This window comes from Hyla sarda, chromosome 1 (genome assembly GCF_029499605.1).
Source record: "Hyla sarda isolate aHylSar1 chromosome 1, aHylSar1.hap1, whole genome shotgun sequence".
NCBI classification, from domain to species: Eukaryota; Metazoa; Chordata; class Amphibia; order Anura; family Hylidae; genus Hyla; species Hyla sarda.
The window spans coordinates 149,376,290-149,403,670 of record NC_079189.1 but is presented as its reverse complement, the minus strand read 5'-3'; the positions used below and the strand labels follow the sequence as shown (position 1 = coordinate 149,403,670).

The following is a 27,381-nucleotide window of genomic DNA, read 5'->3' as shown; positions in this document are numbered from 1 at the left end:
GTAGCTTAACTTGCACTCATGTCAGTGCTGCCCTTCCGCAGCACCGCCCGCTTATGAATATTCATCTCCCCTCCCTTCAGCTCTCCCTCTCTTCGCCGCTCCTAACTGGTCTTCACAGCGCATGTGCCGCTTCCTGACATGCGCAGTGAAGTCCAGTTAGGAGCGGCGAAGAGAGGGAGAGCTGGAGGGAGAGGGGATGAATATTCATAAGCGGGCGGCGCTGCGGGGGGTGCTGCGCGCGGGCGGCGCTGACGTCAGTGCAAGTTAAGCTACAGAAACCACGCCCGTGCCAGTTATAGACAGATTTCCAGGTATATTAAAACTAAGATTGCGGGCAAACGGCCAGGTGGATCTGGCCAAGGTAGGGATCATAGGAATCAGCATCTCCCGCACTCTCCATCAGTACCTGTGGTTAGGGTGGGAGCAAACTTGTGACAGTTTTCCTTTATGGTAAAATTGGGTGGAAAAAGGCAATTTAGCAAATTTAGGATGGCTTCTTTTTTATGTCATTCACCATGCGTTCAAACTAACATGTAATCTTGATACTTTAGGTGGCCACAATTAAAACAATACCCAATGTATATAGTTTGCATCATGTTTTACAAAAAAAAAATTCTGAGGTATGATGTGATAAAAAAAAATGCAATTCTTTATTTATTCTTAATTTTTTACATGTACGACGTTCACCGTACGGGATAAATAATGTTTTATTTTAATAGTTCGGACAATAACATAACAGTAAATAAATTATCCACTAAACAGTTACTTTCCACGCATGATAATGTAATGAATCTAGCTTTGTCATTATTTTTATTGGTGACATAGCCCTAATGGTAGAGTTTCTTTATACAACAAAAGGGTTAATATTTGTTCTAGGGAAGAAAATACAGTGTTGCATTGGATCCTTTGTAATTGCCTGTGAACTTGCCAAGATTAGCAGAGTGATCCTAGCTCAGTTTCTGGCACACACCCTAACAAGCCATAGTAGTATGCCAGGCTGATGTACAGTTGGCGCTGCTGTATCCATCACTGTTCAGTGACAGGTAAGTGCCTAAAAGTCTTGATTGATTAACGCACTGTAGATGCCTGGCCCAGCAAACGCACACTTGGAACATTTTTTTTGCAGCCAGTTAACGTATGATTAATGGATATTTGTTTTTTTGGTGAGTACTGAGTGACTTCAGTGTGGATGGCAATAACACTGTGATAGCAGCACATTGCTATAAAATGTTATAGCTCATCAGTGTATTTCATATTTATGCCACTTCAAGGTCCACTTATATTAATTAAAAGTGAAATATTAGTTAACTATTTTGTGTTTCATTCCTGCACCTATACTGTTCTGCAGTCCTCATTGATAACAATATTGGGGACTTTGTATGTGTATGTCTTCGTCTCTAAGTTGTACTTTATAAATGTTCTTTATTATATATGTCAATGAAATGAATTGTGGACAAAAAAGCAACATGTGTATGCAATGTACTACATAGTACCAGAATGCATGGACTCAGCATTGCCATCTTTTGGATATATAAGTAGTAAAAATAAAAAACAATCTTCATTATTTCCTTAATTTATTGTAATAGATGCTTAAATCTGGCTTCACACACAGTATTTTGGTAAGTATTTTTAGCCTAAACCAGAAGTGGAACTGATACAGAGAAAGAGAAAACTATAATGGAAACATTTGCACAGTTTTCTGTGTTTTGGACCCAGTCCTGGTTTTGGCAAAAAAAACTAACCAAAATAATGGCCAAAATATTGTGTGTGGTCCCAGTCCAAAAGTAATTTATGGTGTTTTTAGCATCAAACATACCCTGTTCATCATCTTTTGCTATCGTATGTTCCATTTGGTGTTGCTAATCTGTGCTTCTGGAGGTGGGCTCTGGAAAGAATGAGTCTCCTTCTGCTTCTGGCAGCTGACAACATTGTCTCTGTTTAATTTCCAATGCACCATTAAACTCTTGAGCTAAAAGGAGCAAACACTTTCTCTCCAGCTGATCATTAGGATTAGATGGCCCTAAATATTGTTGTTACTCAATGGCAAATCTCCCTGTCTAAACAGGGGATGTGCAGCTGGCAGTGATGAAAGTGAAGGGCTGCACAAATAATCCTGGGATCATGTGTGCAACCCTGCCAGCACAGTCAGTAACCTGTATAAAAGGTTCCCTAAATGAGTGCCGATCTGTTTCATTGGCACTTGTATAGGGCATGGTCTGTCTGTCTAAAAGGACCCCTCATGTTTACCTTAGCATTAGCGTGTTTACCAATGCTTGCATGCAGTTTTTTCCTTCATGTCATAAGTCACTCAGATACAACATTGAAAGCATTTGGCACCTGCTCTGTGTTAAAATGCTTAATTAATAGCTATGAATTTTCTCATATTAGTAAATGTTTTCTGCTTTCTCAAGGGGGAAGATTTCACAAAGTATAGATTGTGGGGGATTGTATGGATCTGCATCAGCCTCGGTTTTATTTCATATTCTGAAGCATTCTCTCATGGTGGAAGTTTTGCTGCTTGCTTGGACATGAAACCAAAGCACATTCGAGCTTTACCACAGAACCCCAGGAAGAATTATGTCACCGTTTACACCAATCGCTCTTTTTACCTGCCAGGAGAAAAAGTCCCTGGTAACTAGTTGCTCTTTTTTTTTATTAATTGTTGGTTAAAATAAGAAAATTTATCCCAAAAGTATTTAAATTTTATCCCAAAAGTGCTTGACTGGGTTAGGCTGCTTGAAGATTTAGCTTTATTACTGTATAAATTGTTTTCTCATTCAAAAATGTATTGAATAGTACTTCGGAACTCAAAGTTAACATTTACAATATAGTAAAAAAACATTGAGTAAAACTGCTACTAAATGGGACTTGAGCATATTGTTGGACAGTAAACTTAAAGAAAATGTCCAGCAGTAAGAAATATATGCCCTATCCTTTGGATTGGGGAATAATGTCTGATTGCGCGGGGGTCTGACCGCTTGGAACCCCTCCCACTCTGCACTCCTGAGTGGGGCCCTGGCTCAGCCCCGGCTCTGCACTGCACGTCCGCTGTTAGAAACACGCCCCCTCCATTCATATTTATGGGAGGGGTGGAGACACATGAATGCTGTGTCTCCACCTCTCCCAAAGTGATGAATGGAGGAGGCGTGTTTTTACCAGCTGACTTGCTGGGTGAGAAACATCACTTCTTTGAGCATAGCGGGGGTCATGTCTAAACAACAAAAAGTGCAGCCCTGAACTGGCAGACAAAAGGTTAACAAACAACAGAGCAGCAATAGGAACACAAAAGGAATACATAAACCAATAAATAATCAGGGTCAACCAAGTCATATCTGTTACCGAGAGAGTGGAGCAGTACTAAATCTGAATGCAATAGAGAGGGTCAGACCATATAGACTACAAGTCTTGTGTTGGAAGCTCGTTGCTATCACCAGACAGCAATACAAAATGCAGGTACAATCACTGGTGATGTGGTGTGAACTGAAATCATGAGCAAAGCCTGGAGGCTTATCAGAGATTTCATTATGCCACCTCTGGAAGTGTAAGCGCCGATGCTGTAGCTCCTGATTGGCCAGAGCACAGCATGTGATGTCCAGCTATGTGGGATCCTTATAATAATCTAGATTTATTTTCCTGATTAGAGACAGACAGTAAAACATGATTTTTTTCAGTTTTTTTTTTTCTGATTGTACATTATTTATTTACTTTTGGTGTATATTAATATGGGGGCTGCCATCTTGCCTGAGCTGTTTTTAATAGCACTTATTTGTATGCTTTACATAGGACCCATGGACCATAGACAACAATAGACAGGACCTATCCCTTTTAGATTAATTGGAGACGTATTCTTCTTGGCATTCTCTGTGACTTTTTCAGAGGTCATTCTAGAGGGAGTTCTACAGGGATTCCGTGTTATCTACTGTATATACTGGTGTCACCTTTCACTGTACTCCTGTCTCTAAACAGGATTAAGGTATTACTGGGAATTTATATGTACCGAACAGGAAGTCTTAGATTAGTTTTAGTTCTAGTGGCCAAAATGGAAACTGCAGGATTTCAGGATTATTTTAAAATATAGATAGAAAAATGGAAAATTAGAAAAACTATAACCAAAAATTCTTTGTTTAACATCAAAACCTGATTTAAACAAATTGGGTAATTTTTTTTTGATAACACATTCTATTTAAAGCAAACTTTTTATTTAAAAAGATAAAAAAAAAATGGCATGGTTTTGTTAGATTAACCCTTTGGAGTGATGACAAGGTAACTTCTTGTTCTTGGGCCTCTGAGAGTAGCCTTCATGTGGTGCACAGCTATTTCTCATTCTCTCCCTTTCTTGGGTAGGACGAGAGCTGGGCTTTTTGCCAGTAGTGCACACATGGAGTATTCTGTACAATTTTGGTCACCTGTAGAGCAGTAAGACTATTAAACGCTCTGTCACATGATGTTGCAATGGCTGACTCAATAAATAAGTTCAAGAGAGGCCTGGATGCCTTATTATAAGTTGCTAGATTTCTAGAGGTGGTCAGATATTTATTCCGATTGTCATATTTGGAGTCAGAAGGAATGTTTTCCCTTGTATGGGGCAATTGGCATCAGCCTCATAAGGATTTATGCATCCTCTAGATCAACATAATAGTGTTATAGGTTGAACTTCATGGACTCTTGTCTTTTTCAACCTTATCAACCATGTAGGTGTCAATATTACATCTGGATATAAATTGTTTCACATGGACAAATAAACTATAAATATTGTCCCCTGCCTCAAAAGGGCAATGTCATTTCCCTATTTTAAGCATACTTACACACAGAAGCTAATTATGCAGGTGGTCTGCCTTTAAAAGGTAGAAAATAAGAGTTTTACTATCTGAACCCAGGGACACAGTGTAGCAAGACAATAAACATGCAGTTGTCCTCAGATGCACGTCTTTTTAAATTATATCATTATTAACTAAACCATTACTGCTTTAATAAGGTATTTTGACTTAACTTTAACTATTCCATGTAGATATTGGGAAGATTGCTGACAATCACAAAATTACGTAAACTGTTGTAGAACAAGCCTACACTGCTGGCATCCTTTACAATGATGGACGATGTACTGCACGTCCTCACTCACCATTGCTGCCAACCACTAAATAACATTTAACATTATTTTCACAATAGGTGTTGGCAAAAATAGCCTTATCTATTTATTCTGTTAAATATATAGATGACACATCATTGTTCATGGAGTCCCAAATCAATAAATTATCCTCGTAGTGACAGGCAGTAATTTCTGATAGAAGTCGACTCAATTGGCCACAGACCAGCGCGCAGTTTACAGCCCAGTCTATGGTTATTTATATTATAACAACCTATTATGAACCTTGCTTCATGAGGTTAATTATATTTCTGTAATTGTGAACTGCCAATAAACAGTGCAGCAGACTGGTGAAAATATCATAAATATTCCAATATAATTTATATTTTAGACTTTATAGTCTCTGGATTAAAGCATAGTTTCGCTGAAAAATAAAAACTTCACAGTGTTACATCCTAATGTATTTTGTAAAACCTTTAACTCTATTGCCCAGCGGTTTCTGCTTCAGACCTCTCTTTCTTTGAATCAGCGCCCCTGCTGTAAGTGCTTTTTAGCTATAAGTCATTACAGAAAGTAAAGGCCTACAACCTCCTCCTACTCTGACCTATACTGAAATTAATGTATAGTCTGAGTAAATTAAACTAATCAAGTTTTACATTTTAAAAATCTCACAGAAACAAATGCAATGGAGGGGGTGTTGGGGTCATCAAATTGCACTAGCTATATAAAAACATAAAATTCACTAGAAAAAGAAAACTCTACATATAAAACATAACCTATAAAGGAAGCAAAGGAGAGAGGTAAGGCGCTGTGAAAGACTTGTAGACCCAAGTGGGTGCTCAGCTCCAGGAGACTCGACTCCACGTCCCAAGTTCCAAACAGCAAAATGAAGAATAAAGCGGCACTTCAAAGTATTCAATCCAAAAATTGGTTTTTATTCACCCATCAGTGCAAGATGCAACATTTCGATCCACAGTCAGGATCTTTTTCAAGCATGCTTAAAAAAGATCCAGACTGTGGATTGAAACATTGCATTTTGTACTCATGGGTGAATAAAACATCACTTTTTGGAATGAATCCTTTGGAGTGCCGCTTCATTCTTCATTTAACTTATGAAGGAAGATCATCTGAAAATGACGTGTGTCACAATAAAGAGCAAAATACCCTTAGGGATGACAGGTCATATGCCTCAGACTATGAAACCTCTAAACTGGAATTTGGTCTGATGGGACTAATGGAGAGCAACTACTTTGAAAATGGTACCCCTGCTCTCTAACCTTACCATAATACACTGTCATGACCCAAATGTCTTAGAGCCACTTGATCTCATAAAGTCTTCCATAAAATATATCTGGTAAAAAGGTACCAACAATGACTAGATTATGAAAAATTGTACACACAAAAAAAGCTACAAGCCAACCACAGAGAACAGGTATATGCATAAAAAGTATCTCATATATGGATTTTCCATATCTACAAGGCTTACCTGGAGATTATGACCAATAAACTATTATATGTACTTTTTAAACTTCACTATACCACTATCCAGAAACAACATTATATAGTGTGTAAAAGATAGGTTTTTATTGGACAAGCAAAAATCTTCAAACTATCACATAATGTCATGTTCATTATTAAAGGGGTACTCCGGTGGAAAACTTTTTTTTTTTTTTTTTTTTTAAATCAACTGGTGCCAGAAAGTTAAACAGCTTTGCAAATTATTTCTATTAAAAAATCTTAATCCTTTCAGTACTTTTTAGTCTTTGTCTGATTTTTAATCAGACTTTGTCTGATTTTTAAAGAATGTATTTGCAAATTATGGTGGAAAATAAATATTTGGTCAATAACAAAAGTTCATCTCAATACTTTGTATACCCAATATACCCTTTGTTGGCAATGACAGAGGTCAAACGTTTTCTGTAAGTCTTCACAAGGTTTTCACACACTGTTGCTGGTATTTTGTCCCATTTCTCCATGCAGATCTCCTCTAGAGCAGTGATGTTTTGGGGCTGTCGCTTAGCAACACGGACTTTCAACTCCCTCCAAAGGTTTTCTATGGAGTTGAGATCTGGAGACTGGCTAGGCCACTTAAGTAACTTGAAACGCTTCATACAAAGCCACTCCTTGTTTGACCTGGCAGTGTGTTTGGGATCATTGTCATGCTCAAAGACCCAGCCACGTTTCATCTCCAATGCCCTTGCTGATGGAAGGAGGTTTTCACAAAAAATCCCACAATACATGGCCCCATTCATTCTTTCCTTTACACAGATCAGTCGTCCTGGTCCCATAGCAGAAAAACAGCCCCAAAGCATGATGTTTCCACCCCCATGCTTCACAGTAGGTATAGTGTTCTTTGGATGCAACTCAGCATTCTTTCTCCTCTAAAAATGACAAGTTGAGTTTTTACCAAAAAGTTCTACTTTGGTTTCATCTGACCATATGACATTCTCCATGTACTCTTCTGAAGCATCCAAATGCTCTCTAGCAAACTTCAGATGGGCCCAGACATGTACTGGCTTAAGCAGGGGGACACGTCTGGCATTGCATGATTTGAGTCCCCGGAGAGGTAGTGTGTTACTGATGGTAGCCTTTGTTATCTTGGTCCCAGCTCTCTGCAGGACATTCACTTGGTCCCCCCCATGTGGTTCTAGGATTTTTGCTCACTTTCTTTTGATCATTTTGACACCACAGGGTGAGATCTTGCGTGGAGCCCCAGATTGAGGGAGATTATCAGTGGTCTTGTATATCTTCCATTTTCTAATAATTGCTCCCACATTTCTTCACACCAAGCTGCTTGCCTATTGCAGATTCAGTCTTCCCAGCCCGGTGCAGGTCTACAATTTTGTTTCTGGTGTCCTTCAACAGCTCTTTGGTCTTGCCCATAGTGGAGTTTGGAGTGTGACTGTTTGAGGTTGTAGACAGGTGTCTTTTATACTGATAACAAGTTCAATCATTGGGCAACAAAATTGAAGAAAAAACGCCATTTAGTAAATTTGGGAGGCTTCCGTTTTTAGGCAGTGCATTTTTCGGTAAAAATTACACTTTATCTTTATTCTGTAGCTCCACACGATTAAAATGATACCCTACTTATATAGGTTTGATTTTGTTGTACTTTTGAAAAAAATCATAACTGCATGCACAAAAATTTATACATGTAAAATTGTCCTCTTCTGACTCCTATAACTTTTTCATTTTTCTGCATACGGAGCTATATGATGGCTCAAAATTTGCACCATAATCTGAAGTTTTAATTGGTACCAATATTGTTATGATCGGATTTTTTGAATCCTTTTATTTATTTTTTTATAGTATATAAAGTGACGCTACACGCTATTTTGGACTTTGGAATTTTTTTACGCATACGCCATTGACCGTGCAGTTTAATTAACAATATATTTTTATAGGTCGGACATTTATGCATGCGGTGATACAACATATGTTTATTTTTTTATGTTTAAATATTTTTTATATGGAATTTAGGATTTAATAAGGAAGGGATTAATGTGTGTGTTTTTAAACTTTTTAAACTTTGTTTTTTTACACTTTTAGTCCCCTTTGGGGACTTTTAGGAGGGATCTTTAGATTCCTTATACAGATCAATGTGGTTCCATAAAACCACATTGATCTGTGTGCTCTGCGCTCGATTGATAAAGCCTAGTCCTGTCAGACTTTATCATTGTCAGAGCCGCAGCAGCAGCAGGACGAGAGGTAAGCCTTCCGGTTACCTCAGCAGTGGATCGCCCCCACTGGACCACCTTTAGATGCCGCTGTCAGCTTTGACAGCGGTGATCTAAAGGGTTTATAGCTGGCCGCGGCGATTGCCGCATGTCGGCTATTAGCGCCGGCCCCCAGCTACAGGAATCAGCTGAGGGCTGGCCGGTATGACACGGGCTTGAGTCAGGAGCCCGCACCATACCCAGTTACCGGCACATGGAGGAGTATAAACATCTATGGTCGTTAAGGGGTTAATGCAGGTAACGAATGGAGGACAGAGGAGACTCTTAAAGAAGAAGTTACAGGTCTGTGAGAGCCAGAAATCTTGCTTGTTCCAAATACATATTTTCCACCATAATTTGCAAATAAATTCTTAAAAAATCAGACAATGTGATTTTATGGATTTTTTTTTCTCATTCTGTCTCTCATAGTTGAGGTAAACCTATGATGAAAATGACAGTCCTCTCCCATCTTTTTAAGTGGGAGAACCTGCACAATTGGTGAAATCTGCCATCCCTAAGGGATTTTACACTTTATTGGAAAACATTTTTCTGACATTTCCCTTCATTTTTACTTGATCACTTATTTAAAGTTATATTTTTGTGCTTACAGTATTCTTTTTCAAGTTACTTTTTTATTTTAGATATCAACTTAAATTTACAAACTGAGTTGCATGTAAACTTTTCAAGTGAATCATTTGGAAAATGTTCAATTACGTGTATTCTAGCTGTAATTAATATATGGAAACTACCACGCTGTAAGATGGTATCATGATGGCCTGACATGGATTTTACATATGTTACTCTTAACATGTTAAAAGCGGTTCTCCATGGAAATACTATTGATGGCCTACCACAGGATTTGATCAGTGTGCGTACACCCAGTACGCACACTGTTCAGCGCCCACACTAACTGAACATGGCCAGAAACAGGTCTATTCGCAACACTGCATTACTGCAGCCTCAGCTACTAATGAAGTACATAGGGGGAGATTTATCATTGCTTTTAGAGCATTTTTTTTTTGTCTATGTTTAGGCGCAGTTCAGGCGCAAGCAGCATATTTTGAGACATTTATGCTCCTTTTGATATAGACAGTTTCACTCTTTTTGCCTACCAGTAGAACATTTTCTTTTTGACCATGCAGTGGTCACGTATTTATCATTTGCGACTTTTGACAAAAGTCGCTATTTTGTGCGCAAAGGTACTTTTTTAGGCGCAAAGCTACACCACCTACCAGTAGGTGTGAGAATCATTTCTACCTTCCACAATTCAACCTTTAACCCCTTGTGGACGACAGCGTCCCACTCCCCTTCTATGACACGTGCTCAGAAGCTGAGCGCGGGTCATAGCTGGGTGGTCCTGGTGGCTATCTGCCACCAGGACCCATCTCTAATGCCAGACATCACCGATCAAGGTGATGCCTGGCTTTAACCCCTTAGACACCACAATCAAATTTGATTGTAGTGTCTAAAATGCAATTAAAAATGTCCCGGCAGCTCTGTGAAAGTAAGTAAAAACACCTAACCTGCCAAATTCAGGACCCGGGAGAGTGTCTACTTCTCTCCCTCACAAGCGTCTAGAAAAAGTGTATGTGGTAGAGCTTTTCCCACCACAGCAGAGCTGCACAAAATTCATCATCCTGCTGCACCTTCTTGATAAATAAGATGCATGCTAGTCACACCCACCACCCAAATAAACGTGGGACAATAGCTCTACCGTAGACATTCTTTGATAAATCTGGGCCATAGAATCTGAGGCTAGTAATACATTGCCACTACCAGCCAACTGCTTCCTGCCCTGATCTTTGTGCTCTGCGGGTACTGAACAGCTGATAATGGGGGTGTTGAATGTCAGTACCCCATCGATCAGTAATATTTCCCTAGAACATCCCTATAATAATACATTGTTAATTGGGTGTACATTCTCATTCAACTGCCTCAGTATGAATGAGGCATACATTTAAGAAGAAAAAAAAAAGTCAACTGACAGGAAATATTTAATATACACAGCTATCCGCTTATTAAGCTATCGACTTTAATAAAAAAAAAAAAAAACAAACATATGCATTCATTTATAATGTTTGTTCTGAAGTATTGGTATTAGGATATACTGTATATGTCACGTATAGGACATAGCTGTACATTTATGTGAGGACTTGCCTCAGTTTGTCACGTGTACAACATTTGTATCCCGTTCAATTGAATAGGTATTTATATATTCTCATCTCAAGTTTTTCTTGTGTATTTCATGGGCTAGAAAAAAAACCAGCAAAAAATAAACTGCAAAAAAAAATAAAAATAACTGCATGTGCATCAGGGTAGTAAGTTCATCCTATTAGGCCAGGTTCACATGGTGGAAAATGTGCGAAATGTCCACCCGTAAAACACGGGCGAACATTATGCACATTTGAATGATCCAGTGGGCACTATGACTGCTCGGAAATGCGGCATCTCATAGATGGCAATGCATTTCTGTGCAGAATCTGCAAAAAGAATATGCAAGTGTACACCCTGTTCCAAATTATTATGCAAATTATATTTTTCTCATTTACCTAAATAATTGATGTAAATAACAGTCAGCATTATCCTCATGTTATCAACTATTAAGAGTACAATTCAAATTTTATTGAACATACCTTCTAATGATAACAGAATTTTTTTTTAAATATAAAAAACTTACAATGCACTGTTCCAAATTTTTACGCAAAGTGGGGGTTGGGGGGGGGGCACATTTATCAATGTTTGCTTATGTATACCTTTTTTTTGTTATTTTATTTCTTACAATTTCTTTTGCTTATGTGCGATTTATTTATCAACTGGTTTCAGACTTGATAAATCTCTGACCACTGCAAGTCAAAAATCACTTTTTGCTTTGGTAAGCAAGTTTCTTTATTTTTTGTGTGACTTTTTGATTGTGGAGTGCCCTAAGAAAAAAAAAAAAAAAAAAGAGTAGTCACACATGCAACTTTTTTGCGTCAATTTTAACTCCTTAACGACAAAAGATGTATATTTACGTCCTGTGCCGGCTCCCGCGATATGCTGCGTGGTGACCCCGCTTCATATCGCGGCGGTCCCGGCGGCCATAAACGGCCGTGACCCGCGGCTAGTACAGGACATCACCGATCGTGGTGATGCCTTGTATTAACCCTTCAGATGTGGCGATCAAAGCTAACCACCGCATCTGAAGCGAAAGTGAAACTATCCCAGCTGCTCAGTCAGGCTGTTCAAGACCGCTGCAGTGAGCTATAACATTGCAAAAAAAAAAGTAAAAAAAAAAAAGTGTTAGTAAAGATCATTTAACCCCTTCCCTAAGAAAAGTTTGAATCACCCCCCTTTTCCCATTAAAAAAATAAAACAGTGTAAATAAAAATAAACATATGTGGTATCGCCGCGTGCAAAAATGTCCCAACTATAAAAATATATCGTTAATTAAACCGCACGGTCAATGGCGTACACGTTAAAAAATTCCAAAATCCCAAAAAGCTTATTTTTGCTCACTTTTTATACCATTAAAAAATAAATAAAAAGTGATCAATGAGTCCAATCAAGACAAAAATGGTACCGATAAAAACTTCAGATCACGGCGCAAAAAATTAGCCCTCATACTGCCCTGTACGGGGAAAAATAAAAAGTTATAGGGGTCAGAAGATTACATTTCTAAACGTATACATTTTTCTGCATGTAGTTATGATTTTTTCCAGAAGTACGACAAAATTAAACCTATATAAGTAGGGTATCATTTTAACCGTATAGACCTACAGAATAATGATAAGGTGTCATTTTTACCATAATATGCACTGCGTAGAAACGAAAGCCCCCAAAATTTACAAAATGGCGTTTTTTCTTCGATTTTGCCGCACAATGATTTTTCTTTCCGTTTCGCCGTGGATTTTTGGGTAAAATGACTAATGTCACTGCAAAGTAGAATTGGTGACATAAAAAATAAGCCATAATATGGATTTTTAGTTGGAAAATGGAAAGGGTTATGATTTTTAAAAGGTAAGGAGGAAAAAACGAAAATGCAAAAACAGAAAAACCCTGCGTCCTTAAGGGGTTAAGCAAAAATAAATAAATAAATAAATAAAACTACTAAATGCTTTGATAAATGTCCCCCAGTAAGTTTCAAAACACTTTATAGGTTGTAAAGAACTGAAAATTGTCATTTGTTGTGTTTGCAGCATATTTACCAAAATCAAAAGCTTTTAACAACATTCAAAAATGGTACCGATAAAAACTTCAGATCACGGTGGAAAAAATGAGTCCTCATACCGCCCTGTACATGGAAAAATAAAAAGTTATAGGGGTCAGAAGAGGACATTGTTAAACGTATACATTTTTCTGCATGTAGTTATGATTTTTTCCAGAAGTACGACAAAATTAAACCTATATAAGTAGAGTATCATTTTAATCGTATGGACCTACAGAATAAAGATAAGGTGTCATTTTTACCATAATATGCACTGCGTAGAAACGGAAGCCCCCAAAATTTACAAAATGGTGTTTTTTCTTCGATTTTGTCCATTTTTAAAAGGTAAGGAGGAAAAAACGAAAATGCAAAAACTGAAAAACCCTGCGTCCTTAAGGGGTTAAGCAAAAATAAATAAATAAATAAATCTACTAAATGCTTTGATAAATGTCCCCCAGTAAGTTTCAAAACACTTTATAGGTTGTAAAGAACTGAAAATTGTCATTTGTTGTGTTTGCAGCATATTTACCAAAATCAAAAGCTTTTAACAACATTTTAACTTTTTAAACATTTGAACAGGTTAAGATACAGTTTGACCTCTTAAGGACAAAACCTGTCTAGTGGAAAAGTTGCTGAGTTGCCCATAGCAACCAATCAGATCGCTTCTTTCATTTTTAACAAGGCCTGTGCAAAATAAAAGAAGAGATCTGATTGGTTGCTATGGGCAACTGGTGAACTTTTCCTCTGGACGGGTTATGATAAATCTCCCCCATAGCGTTTTTCCATTTTTGCACTTTTGTTTTTTCCTCCTTACCTTTTAAAAATCATAATCCTTACAATTTTGCACCTAAAAATCCATATGATGGCTTATTTTTGCGCCACCAATTCTACTTTGTAATGACATCAGTAATTTTACTGAAAAATATACGGCAAAATGGAAAAAAAAATGAATTATGCGACAAAATGGAAGAAAAAACTTAATTTTGTAACTTTTGGGGGCTTCCGTTTCCACGCAGTAAATTTTTCAGTAAAAATTACACCTTATCTTTATTATGTAGGTCCATATGATTAAAATGATACCCTACTTATATCGGTTTGATTTTGTATTACTTCTGAAAAAAATCATAACTACATGCAGAAAAATGTATACATTTAAAATCTTCTGACCCTTATAACGTTTTTATTTTTCAACAAACAGTGCAGTATGAGGGCTCATTTTTTGTGCCGTGATCTGAATTCTTTATCGGTACCATTTTTGTTTTAATCGGACTTTTTCATCGCTTTTTATAAAAAAAAAAATTTATGGTATAAAAAGTGACCACAAATAAGCTATTTTGGACTTTGGAATTTTTATGCGCGTACGCCATTGACTGTGTGGTTTAATTAACAATATACTTTTATAGTTCGGACATTTATGCATGCGGCGATACCACATATGTTTATTTTTATTAACACAGGTTTTTTTTTTATAGAAAAAGGGGGTGATTCAAACTTTTATTAGGGAAGGGGTTAAATCATCTTATTAACTTTTTTTTTCACTTTTTTTTTTTGCAGTGCTATAGCCCCCATAGGGGACTATAGCATGCAGTACATTGATTTAATACACTAATCAATGCCATTGCATTGTAATGCATTGATCAGTGTTATCAGTGTTTGATTGCTCAAGACTGGTCTTCAGGCTTGGAGCAATCAATCGCTGATCAGACATGCAGGAGGCAGGTAAGGCACCCTTCTGCTGCATCCTAGCTGATCGGGACATTGCGATTTTACCGTGATGGTCCCGATCAGCCCGAGTGAGCTGCAGGGAAGCTTTCACTTTAGACACGGCAATCAACTTTGATCGCCGGGTCTAAAGAGTTAATGCTGGACATCTGCCTGAACTCCAATGTCCGGCATTAGCCACAGGTCCTGGCTGCTGATAGCAGCCGGGACCGTGCGGGTATGATGAGAGCTCAGCTCCTGAGCTCGCTTCATGACCCACCCGTGCCGCAGCGCCATTCAGAAATGGCGTTTTGCTGCAAGGGGTTAACATAGGACCCCTTATTTGATAGCAGCTTCACAAGTCTTGCATTCATTGAACTTGTGAGTTTTTGTACAGTTTCTGCTTGAATTTGTTTGTAAGATGTCAGAAAAGCCGCCAAGAGCTGCTGTATGGATATAAACTGCCTCCCACCCTCATAGATCTTTTGCTTTAGGATTCGCCAAAGGGTCTCAATAGGATTGAGGTCAGTAGAGGATGGAGGCTTCACCACGACTTTCTCTCCTTTGAACCCCATAGCAGCCATTGATGCAGAGGTATTCTTTGCAGCATTTGATGGTGCATTGTCATGCATGAAGATGATTTTATTATAGAAAACATAGTCCTTCCTTCTCTACCAGGAAAGAAAGTGGTCAGTTAGAAACTCCACATACTTTGCAGAGGTCATTTTTACACCTTCTGGGACCCAAAAGGGGCTGACCAGCTGTTTTCCCCTGATTCCGACCCAAAACATGACTCCACAACCACATTGCTGAAGTCACAGCCTTGTTGGAACAGGGTGCCCGTCCACCAACCATCCACTACTCCATCCATCTGGACCATCCAGGGTTGCGCGGCACTCATCAGTGAACAAGACTGTTTGAAAATTAGTCTTCATGTATTTCTGCCCAATGCAGCTGTTTCTACGTGTGAGCATTGGTTAGTGGTGGCCGAATAGAAGGTTTTTGCACAGTTGCAAGACTCTGGAGGACTCTACACCTTGATGTCCGTGGGACTCCAGAGGCACCAGCAGCTTCAAATATCTGTTTGCTGCTATGTAAAGGTATTTTAGCAGCTACTCTCTTGATCTGATGCATGGATCTGGCAGAAATCTTCCTCAATGTGCCTTTATCTGCACAAACCTGTCTGTGCTTCGAATCAGCCACAAATCTCTTAATAGTGCGATGATCATGCTTACGTTTTTGTGAAATATCTAATGTTTTCATACCTCATCCAAGGCATTGAACTATTTCCCTCTTTTCAGCAGCAGATATCCTTTTTTCCCCATATTGCTTGAAAATTGTGCTTTGCTTAATAATGTGGAACACACACCTTTAGTAGTTTTTTATTAAATTGGGCTCACCTGGCTCATCTAATTATCACAGGTGTCCGAGATTGTTTTCAGTGATCAAAAGAGCCCTGAGACACAATGCCATCCATGAGTTATACTGAAAAACAAAATATTTAATCTTTGTGACACTTAAGTAGAATTTGCATAATAATTTGGAACAAGATGTATTCTTTCTGCGGTTGCCGGAATTGGGATTTCCGTGGCAGAAACGTCTGCCGCAGAAATTCCGCCGCGTGCATAGTGCAGCTGAATCCTTTGAAATTAATTCTGCAGCAGCGGAATGTCCGTACAGAATATTCTGGCAGAATTAAGCACAGACATTCCGCTGTGTAAACATAGCCATATGGTATATTTGTAAGAGAAAGGAAAATCTTCACTACTTTATAAGTTATGAAAATTGCAGCTAAAAATGTAAATGATGCAAAAAGACATATAACCAAAGAAGCATGAAGATTAGTTTTCACCAAGATGCATTTTTTCAATCAAATCTTAAAGGGGTACTCCGGCGCTAAGACATCTTATCCCATATCCAAAGGATAGGGGATAAGATGCCTGATCGTGGGGGTCCTGCCGCTGCCCCGCCGCACCCCGTTAGAATCAGTCCCCGGAGCGTGTTCTCTCCGGGTCTGATTACTGGTGATCACGGGGACGGAGCATAGTGATGTCATGGCTCCGCCCCTGTGTGACATCACACTCCACCCCCTCAATGGAAGCCTATGTCATGCCCCCTCCAATAGACTTGCATTGAGGGGGTGGAGCGTGACATCACACGGGGGCGGAGCCGTGACGTCACTATGCTCCATCCTCGTGGTCGAGATGGACTCAGCCTGAGGACCTCCAGCGGTTCCGGATCCCGCTGCATGGTGGATCCCGGGGGTCCCAAGCGGCGTGACCCCCGCGATCTGACATCTTATCCCCTATCCTTTGGATAGGGGATAAGATGTCTAGGGGCGGAGTACCCCTTTAAGTGTTGGCTGAAGATCTTATAGAATTCACTCTGATAAATATTCAGTACTCCAGAAAACAAGATGTGGAAAATACATCTTCATGGGAAAGTATTTGACCCCAAAAATACTGTTCACTGGACGAGAGTTTTCTGAAATCTTGGGGGATTATGAGCTGATATTTTGAGGTATTTAATTCCTTCCTATTTCCCCTGCAGTTACTTTGAGAAGTACAAGAGATTTCATGGGCTTTTTCCTTCAAGCTCGCAGAGTATCGAATGACCAAGTAGCTGGGTCTTTTGTGTTCATTCCACCTGGCTCCAAACTACTGCGCTGCTTTGAAGATGGAGACACTGTGACCCATTCAGACAAGTCCTTGAAAAGAAATCTGTCCTTTGTGTGGAAGTCACCTGATCAGCCTGTGGGAGACATTAAATTCTTGTGAGTGCGCACAAGACATATTCAGTCTTAATGTTTTCATCTTCTTCTTAAAAAGCAACCTTATTATTATTGAGAATCAAAGGCCATATGATATGTTTTGAAGAAGAAATGCAAATATACAAATACATGTATCCTCTATGAAATATTGCTAAATAAGAGTTAATGTAGCTGTGGGGCTAAAAACGTACCTGCTGGGTCTTTTTTTTACATTGTGTCTACTGTTCAGGTACACAGTTTATTGTAGTTAGAAATGCTCTTACCAGCTTAGGTTGTTGCTAGAGATGAGCGAACTTACAGTAAATTCGATTCGTCACGAACTTCTCAGCTCGGCAGTTGATGACTTTTCCTTCATAAATTAGTTCAGCTTTCCGGTGCTCCGGTGGGCTGGAAAAGGTGGATACAGTCCTAGGAAAGAGTCTCCTAGGACTGTATCCACCTTTTCCAGCCCACGGGAGCACCTGAAAGCTGAACTCATTTATGCAGGAAAAGTCAGCAACCGCCGAGTCGAGAAGTTTGTGACGAATCGAATTTACTGTAAGTTTGCTCATCTCTAGTTGTTGCCTTGGATTCCTTCCTGATGCTTTACACTGCATTTCTGCTTGTTTAGATGTGCATCTAGCCCAACCGGAAGTCATTGCATGGAGCAGGGTTTCCCAACCAGTGTACCAACAGCTTTTGCAAAACTACAACACCCAGCATGCCCGGACAGCCAAAGGCTGTCCGGGCATGCTGGGCGTTGTAGTTTTTGCAACAGCTGGAGACGCACTGGTTGGGAAACTCTGCCATAGAGGGTTAATTTAGAGGATAGATGGATTATGATGTATCAGCTAAACCAAAAAAGAGAGAAAAAAAAGTAGAGGGTTTTGTATTTCGAAATTGTAGACTTATTGGGGTTTTTTTTGTTTGTTTTTTTATCATTAAAAGGTTAACACCATAAAGACATAGGACATAAATATACGTCTTGGTGCCCTGGTACTTAAAGGGGTTATCCAGGAGAAAACTTTTTTTTACATATATCAACTGGCTCCAGAAAGTTAAACAGATTTGTAAATTACTTCTATTAAAAAATCTTAATCCTTTCAGTAATTATGGGCTGATGAAGTTGAGTTGTTCTTTTCTGTCTAAGTGCTCTCTGATGACACCTGTCTCGGGAACAGCCCAGTTTAGAAGCAAATCCCCACAGCAAACCTCTTCTACTCTATGCAGTTCCTGAGACAAGCAGAGATGTCAGCAGAGAGCACTGTTGCCAGACAGAAAACAACAACTCAACTTCAGCAGCTGATAATTGTTGAAAGAATTAAGATTTTTTAATAGAAGTAATTTACAAATCTGTTTAACGTTCTGTAACCAGTTGATATAAAAAAAAGTTCTTCCTGGAATGCCCCTTTAACATGCCAGGACAAACATTAGCACAGGAGCTGTGCTTGCTACATGCAACGCAGGTCCCGGCTGCTATCAGCGGACCCACTGGTAATTAAAGTTATAGGGGTCAAAATAGGGCAATTTTAACCACTCAACCCCTTAGGGACTCAGCCTATTTTCACCTTAAGGACTCAGCAAAGGTATTTTCCTGCTTCCTTTCTAAAAATCATACCGCTTTCAATTTTGCACCTACAGACCCATATGAGGGCTTGTTTTTGCGTCATCAATTGTACTTTGCAATGACATCCCTTATTTTAGAATATAACTTGCAGCGAAACCATAAAAAATTGTTGTGGGTGAAATTTTAAAAAAACATGCCATTTTGTACATTTTGGGGGCTCCGGTTTCTACGCAGTGCAATATTTGGTAAAAATGACAACTTATCTTTATTCTGTAGGTCCATATGGTTACAAGGATAACCAATTTATATAGGTTGTATTTTATTTTAATACTTAAAAAAAACTTATAAACTACATGCACCAAAATGAGTATGTTTAAAATTGGCATCTTATGACCCCTATAACTTTTTTTATTTTTCCGTGTAGTGGTATGAAGGCAAATTTTTTGTGCCATCATCTGTAGTTTTTATTGGTACCATTTTCGTTTTGATGGGACTTTTCGATTTCTTTTTGTATATATTTTTATGGTATATGAAGTGACCAAAATGCACAATTTTGGACTTTGGCATTTTTTTTACGTGTACGCCATCGACCGTGTGGTTTAGCTAACCTAATATTTTAGTAGTTCGGACATTTATGCACGTGGCAGTACCACATATGATTATTTTTATTCTTTATTTCATTATTTTATTTAAAAGATGGGAAAAGGGGAGTGATTTTAACTTTTAATAGGGAAGGGGTTAATGAACTTTTATTAAAACATGCAATCTTCTGATTGCATACACTGATCAGTGCTCTGCCATTGCAAAGTACTGATCAGCGTAGCCAGCGCTCTGCTGCTCCTGCCTGCTGCGCAGGCATGGAGCAGTAGATCGCCAATCGGACAATGCAGAGGCAGGTGAGGACCCTCCCATCGTCCGGTAAGCTGATCGGGACATTTTGTCGCGATAGTTCCGATCAGCTCCGGGATTCTCTTACTTTCATTTTAGACGCCGCAATCAACTTTGACTGCGGCATCTAAAGGGTTAATGCCGGTCATCAGGCTGATCGCCGTGCCCGGCATTAGCCGTGGGTCCTGGCTGCCCATAGCAATTGGGACCCACCAGGTTTAACCCATTCTCTGCTGGTGAGAACAGTTTAAAACCAGTAAACAGGACCAGGATGTACAGGTACACCTTGAGTCCTTAATTATCGGGGATGCAGGGCGTATGCATACGCCCTGCATCCCCAAGAGGTTAAGGACCCAGTGCATACCAGTCTGCTCCCTTTCTATAACGCAGGGCCACAGCGGGTCGGGCCCAGCCTCTAACAACGGCTGGGACCTGTGGCTAATAGCGCACAGCACTGATCGCTGTGCCACACACTATTAACAGTTGATCACCGTGTCTAAAGTGAAAGTAAACATATCCCGGCTAACTCAGTCGGCTGTTCGGGACCGCTGCAGTGAAATCGCGGCATCCCGAACAGCTGGAACACACAAGGAGGGCCCCCACCTTCCTCCTGCCTGTCCGATCACCGAAGGACTGCTCAGTGCCTGAGATCCAGGCATGAGCAATCAAGCGGCAGAATCATTGATCTATGTTATCCTATGGGATAACAATGATCAATGTAAAAGATCAGTGTGTGCCGTGTCATAGCCTCCTATGGGGGCTATAACATTGCAAAAAAAAGTGAAAAAAGTTAATAAAGATCATTTAACCCTTTCCTTATAAAAGTTTGAATCACCCCCCTTTTTCTATTTAAAAAAACCCCAGTGTAAATAAAAATAAAGATATATGGTACCGCATGCGGAAATGTCCGAATTATAAAAATATATCATTATTAAACCGCACTGTCAATGGCCTATGCGCAAAAAAAAATTCCAAATTCATAAATAGTGTATTTTTGGTCACTATTTATATAATGGAAAAAAGGAATAAAAAGCATACAAAAAGTCTGATCAATACAAAAATGGTACTGTTAAAAACTTCAGATCATGGTGCAAAGAAATAGCCCTCATACGGCCCCATACATGGAAAAATAAAAAAAAGTTATAGGGGTCAGAAGATGACAATTTTAAACATATTCATTTTTGTGCATGTGGTTATGACTTTTTCCAGAAGTACGACAAAATCAAACCTATATAAGTAGGGTTTCATTTTAATCGTATGGACCTACAGAATAAAGAGAAGGTGTCATTTTTACCAAAAAATGTACTGCGTAAAAACGGAAGCCACCAAAATTACAAAATGGCGTTTTTTTTTCAATTTTCTCGCACAATGATTTTTTTTTCCGTTTTGCTGTAAATGTTTGGGTGAAATGACTGACGTCATTACAAAGTAGAATTGGTGGAGCAAAAAATAAGCCATCATATGGATCCTTAGGTGCAAAATTGAAATAATTATGATTTTTTAAAGATAAGGAGGAAAAACGAAAGAACCCTTAAGGGGTTAAATATACTTATTCTGTAAAAAAAAAAAAAAAAATGTCTAAAACATTACAATAACAGAAAACCATGTACACATGGGTACCATTTTATGTTTTACCATAAAGGAAATCCTCCAAAATTAGCAAAATTGTGGTTTTCTTTTCAATTTCCCCACTCAGAAAAAGATTATTTTGGTTTTGCTATGCATTTGGCTGTTTCCTTAAAGGGGTACTCCACCCCTAGACATCTTATCCCAGGGGTCCCGCCACTGGGACCCCCCGCAATCTCTGCTGCAGCACCGCAGTCATCAGGTGCACGGAGTGAACTTTGTTCAGTGCCTGATGACTAGCGATGCGGCGCTAATGTCATGGCCATGCCCCTTCCATAGACTTGCATTGAGGGGGCATGGCCGTGATGTCATGAGGGGGAGTGGCAGTGATGTTACAAGCCTCCGATGCAGCAGCCGGCATTGTAAACGAACACCGGGTGCTGAAGGGACATCACGGGGGTCCCAGCAACGGGCCCCCCGCAATCAGATATCTTATCCCCTATCCAAGATGTCTAGGGGCAGAGTACCCCTTTAAGGCCAAAATGGGCTGTCGATAAGGGGCTAAATTCTACATAACATTACATTATGCTAAGATTATCATTCTTTCGGCAGAAAGCTAACAATTTCAAGGACAACTAAAACAATACACAAATTAACATTAAATATGGGTGACTTTGATGTGGCCAAATAATTGTATGTGTATTATGTGTTATAACTTTTCTTTTTTTTCGTTCTAACAGTGTATCGGTGGTTCAGTCTTACTTTGTTTACTGGGCAAGAATTGAATCAAATGTCATGGCTGGAAATGTTCATAACTGGACATCAGAGACCCAAGATATAAAGGCATCAGACATGGAGACATCTTCTGTCACAAGTACATGTATTGCCATAAGTAGCGTACTGTTTAATAGCTTAATAATAAAGGTCCAGGATGCTATGTATTACATTAGATGTGGTTATTAAGCCTAAAGGGACACTGACAGCAGTGAAACCCACACTAACCTGAATATACAGGTAGATAGTGCAGGTGGCCCTGTTTTTAACGCTTCTCACCAGGTGAATATTGGAGCAGCCGTTCAGGAGATATTAATCTTGTTGCTAGAATGGTATTTTCAACTTCACAGCAATGGAGGGGGTTTACCATATTAGAAATAATATGAATATATCCTGAACACCTACACTTATTTTTACCCAGTAAGAAGCATTAGCAACGGGGTCAACTGCACTATCTACCTGTATATTTAGGTTAGTGTGGGTGACCCAGCTGTCAGTTTCTTTTAAGGTTCCAGCACGCATTACAGTCTGGAGCTTTCAAGAAATGATCACACTTGTACAGATTGCAGACTGCTTATAAAAATGTATAAACACAAATGCATTCCTATTTATGAATGTTCACAACATTGAGATTCATAAATTTTTTGCAGTGTTATAGCTCCCATAGGGGGCTATAACACTCCACACACTGATCTTTTATATTGTTCAATGGTTTCTCAAAGGAAACCATTGATCAATGATTCTGCCGCTTGACTGCTCATGTCTGTATCTCAGGCACTGAGCAGTCATTTGGCGATCAAACAACATTGAGGAAGGCAGGGACCCTCCGGCTTTCCTGTAAGCTGTTCGGGATGCCGCGATTTCATTGCAGCGATCCTGAACAGCTCCCTGAGCTAACTGGCATTACCGTATATACTCGAGTATAAGCCGACCCGAGTATAAGCCGAGACCCCTAATTTCAACCCAAAATCCCAGGAAAAGTTATTGACTCGAGTATAAGCCTACGGTGGGAAATACATTATCCCCCCTGTCATCATCCAGACCCCCGTCATCATCCAGACCCGTCATTAACATCCTCATCATCATCCCCTTGTCATCATCCCACACATCCCCCCTTCATCATCCCCTTGTCATCATCCCACACATCCCCCCTTCATCATCCCCTTGTCATCATCCCACACATCCCCCTTCATCATCCCACACATCCCCCCTTCATCATCCCCTTGTAATCATCCCACACACCCCCCTTCATCATCCCACACACCCCCCCTTCATCATCCCACACACCCCCCTTCATCATCCTCTTCTCATCATTCGCCCTCAGTGGTCTTCAACCTGCGGACCTCCAGAGGTTTCAAAACTACAACTCCCAGCAAGCCCGGGCAGCCATTGGCTGTCCGGGCTTGCTGGGAGTTGTAGTTTTGAAACCTCCGGAGGTCCGCAGGTTGAAGACCACTGCGGCCTTCGACATCATCCAGCCCCCTCTCACCCCCCTTTAGTTCTGTACAGTACTCACCTCCGCTCGGCGCTGGTCTGGTCCTGCAGGGCTGTCCGGAGAGGAGGTGGTCTGGTGGGATAGTGGTTCCGGGCTGCTATCTTCACCGGAGGCGCCTCTTCTCCGCGCTTCCAGCCCGGAATAGAGGCGTTGCCTTGACAATGACGCAGAAGTACGTTGGCAATGAACGCACCTCTGCGTCGTTGTCAAGGCAACGTGACTATTCTGAGGCCGGGCCCGAAGCGCTTAGAAGAGGCCTCCCCGGTGAAGATAGCAGCCCGGAACCACTGTCCCACCGGACCACCTCCTCTCCGGACAGCCCTGCAGGACCGGACCAGCGCCGAGCGGAGGTGAGTACTGTACAGAACTAAAGGGGGGTGAGAGGGGGCTGGATGATGTCGAAGGCCGCAGTGGTCTTCAACCTGCGGACCTCCGGAGGTTTCAAAACTACAACTCCCAGCAAGCCCGGACAGCCGATGGCTGCCCGGGCTTGCTGGGAGTTGTAGTTTTGAAACCTCTGGAGGTCCGCAGGTTGAAGACCACTGCAGGTGGGGGAGTTCACTCGAGTATAAGCCGAGGGGGGTGTTTTCAGCAAGAAAAATCGTGCTGAAAAACTCAGCTTATACTCGAGTATATACGGTAGTTTACTTTCACTTTAGATGCGGCTTTCAACTTTGAATGCCACGTCTAAAAGGTTAATAGCATGCGGCAATGTGATCAGTGCCGCGCGCTTTTAGCCACGGGTCCCGGCCCTTGTGGCCCCGCGTTATAGAACGGGAGCGGACTCATGACGTATAGGTACGTCATGGGTCCTTAAGGGTTTAACAACTGTTCTTCTTCTGCATCATGAAACAAAGCTACTACATTAATGTTAAAGTTAATTATAATAAAAATGTATTATATAGCTAATAACTCTTAATTTTAAGGTTTAAATACACAATGCACACCTTGTTAAATTTAGGACTGCTGGTGTACCCACTAAATGTAAAAATTAATGTTGTGTTACAATAGAATAAGGCACAAAATAATTTTTACAGACTACATAAATAACCCATATCTGGCACAAAAATTAAACATCCATAGTAATGCAGCTTCATGCACATTTTGGGGTGGCTAAAGTACCAAGCCGTTTTTTTTTTTTTTTTTATGGCTTCACTATTGTTTATGTGTCTGTTGGTGCTGCGCTGTCTTCCTTCCTGATGTAAACTCCAGCCTCAGCGCAGCGATGCAAGACTCCGCCCACCAACATTACAAAATGCAAGCTCAAAATTAAACAAAAAAAGCCTGTTTTTAACCCCTTAAGGACCGGGGTTTTTTCCGTTTTTGCATTTTCGTTTTTTGCTCCTTGCCTTTAAAAAAATCATAACTCTTTCAATTTTGCACCTAAAAATCCATATGATTGCTTATTTTTTGCGCCACCAATTCTACTTTGTAATTACGTCAGTCATTTTGTCCAAATAGGTCACACGTAAGCAAAAATTGTCATAAAAAAGCCATATGTTTGAAAAGAATGATAAATCTCCTTCTATATGTTGTGAGCATAACCAAAATGTCATCCCTAAGTGAGAAAACATGAAGAATAAGCGAAAATAAGCACAAAAATTGTGCATAATAAACTGTCCTGTTCTGCAAGGGGTACTCCAAAACTTAAAAACGTATTCTCTATCCACAGGATAGGGTAAGTGTCTGATCGTGGGGCAGGGACCCTCCGCTATCTCCAGAACAGAGCCCAGCTCTTCCGGCTGCATGGAGCGTTGTGTTGGCATGCAATCCATGCATTGTCCATGGAAGCACAAGAGATACATAAGTACAACACAGGAGCCCCATTCTAAAGATCAGAAAAAAGGGTCCCAGTAGTCAGACTCCCCCCTTCCCCCCTGCGATCAGACACTTATCCCCTATCCATTGGATCTTAGGGGATAAGTTTTTAAGTGATGGAGTACCCCTTTAAGAAGCACTGCAGCATGGCATTCCCATGGTTATTGAGGCTGGACAGGCCAGGCAGGTGGTTGGGGCTAAGGAAGGGCACCAGGTGCAGGAACTCCAGGGTGGTAGCATCCAATCCCTGCAACATAAGCAGTGGTGTATCATGGGCAGGCTGAATTTCTGCCGCTTCCCTTAACTTGCCACTCTAGGCAGCAAGTTAAAGGGGTATTCCAGTGAAAAACTTTTTTTTTCATATTAACTGGCTCCAGATTTGTAAATTACTTCTATTAATAAAATCTTAATCCTACCAGTACTTATCAGCTGCTGACGTTGAGTTGTTCTTTTCCGTCTGACAACAGTGCTCTCTGCTGACACTTCTGTCTGTCTCAGGAACTGTCCAGAGCCGGAGATGTTTGCTATGGGGATTTGCTCCTACTCTGGACAGCTCCTGAGACAGACAGAGGTGTCAGCAGAGAGCACTGTTGTCAGAGGGAGAAGAATAACTCAACTTCAGCAGCTGATAAGTACTGGTAGGATTAAGATTTTTTTATAGAAGTGAAATGTTCCAGTGAAATGTTTTTCACTGGAATACACCTTTGAGGCCTTGTGGACCTGTAAATATGCCACTGACTACTTATAAGGAATAAGAAGCATAGTAGAATTTTTGTTATGGCTGGGTGACAAATAGAGAAACAGAACATGGCCGCACATCCACAACTTGTACTATGATCTATTTGCTTCTCAGGATAATTTACAAAACTAACAGGTTGTAAGTGTACCTTATGATAAAATCGTGCAAGCCCACTCGCCACGTCATGGCCAGCTGATAAGAGTGGGTCCCTAAACTAGCACTGGTGTAGTGCTGGGCGGCACCTCCACCATCACAATGCCAAGCCCACAGGGTAAATGACCCAGCAGTCAGGCAGTCCCAATGATGCCCGACCAAGCCCCTGGCTCTGGGCCACCCCACCCCACAGACAATGAACACAGACAATGAATCTGATCCCTGCTAATCAGGTGGCCTTGACATGGCGAGTGGGCTCGCATGTTTTGATTAAAAGGTACATTAACAACCTGTTCATTTTTGAAATTATGCTGAGAAGCAACTAGATCATAGTACAAGTTGTGGATGTACGGCCTGTTCTGTTTCTCTATTTGTGAGTTATATTCTATAATGAGATTTCTTTTGCTTAATGTGAATTTTTTTTCCATGTTATTGGGGTGCTGGCATCTTTCCGTTCTCTACAATTTGTACTTTGGGTAAGCTGGATGAACTTTTTTATTATGTAAGAATTTTTTTTTAGAATATACTGGATTCCTACTCTCTTCACAGACCTCAAACATTCCACTACGTTGACTGGTGCAAACAAGATATCTCTAGTTAGCATTAAAGGAACCAAGCCGCCAGAAATTAGGATCACAACTGTTACAGAGAAAACGAAGCATGTCTTCCCTAATGTCACATCTATTATTAGAACTTCTCCACAGTTTGTGACCACCAGCAGTAGCGTTTCTCATGGATCAACTGTCCAGACTGTCACGTTACAGAACATCAAATCACAGCATCTGAACTTAACATCCACTCACCGTATAAACAGCAGGTAATGCACATTACATATTAGTTTTGTTCTTGTAGATAAAAGCATATTCAGTAATACAACAAAAGGAATGTGACAGAAATTAAAATATTTTATAAGATCAACAATCTTCTTAAATACACTCCTCAACATTGA

General features: G+C 40.2%; 1 protein-coding gene across 1 annotated transcript in view; it reads left to right on the top strand.

Moving 5' to 3' along the window:
• The window catches only part of REELD1 (reeler domain containing 1), a 62,724-nt gene that overhangs the window by 22,335 nt on the left and 13,008 nt on the right, over positions 1 to 27,381 (top strand). Inside the window, exons 2-5 of the mRNA XM_056555020.1 lie at positions 2,412 to 2,631; positions 17,234 to 17,456; positions 22,194 to 22,345; positions 26,982 to 27,249. Of these exons, the coding sequence (XP_056410995.1) occupies positions 2,412 to 2,631; positions 17,234 to 17,456; positions 22,194 to 22,345; positions 26,982 to 27,249 (863 nt within the window). The remainder of the gene's footprint in view (positions 1 to 2,411; positions 2,632 to 17,233; positions 17,457 to 22,193; positions 22,346 to 26,981; positions 27,250 to 27,381) is intronic.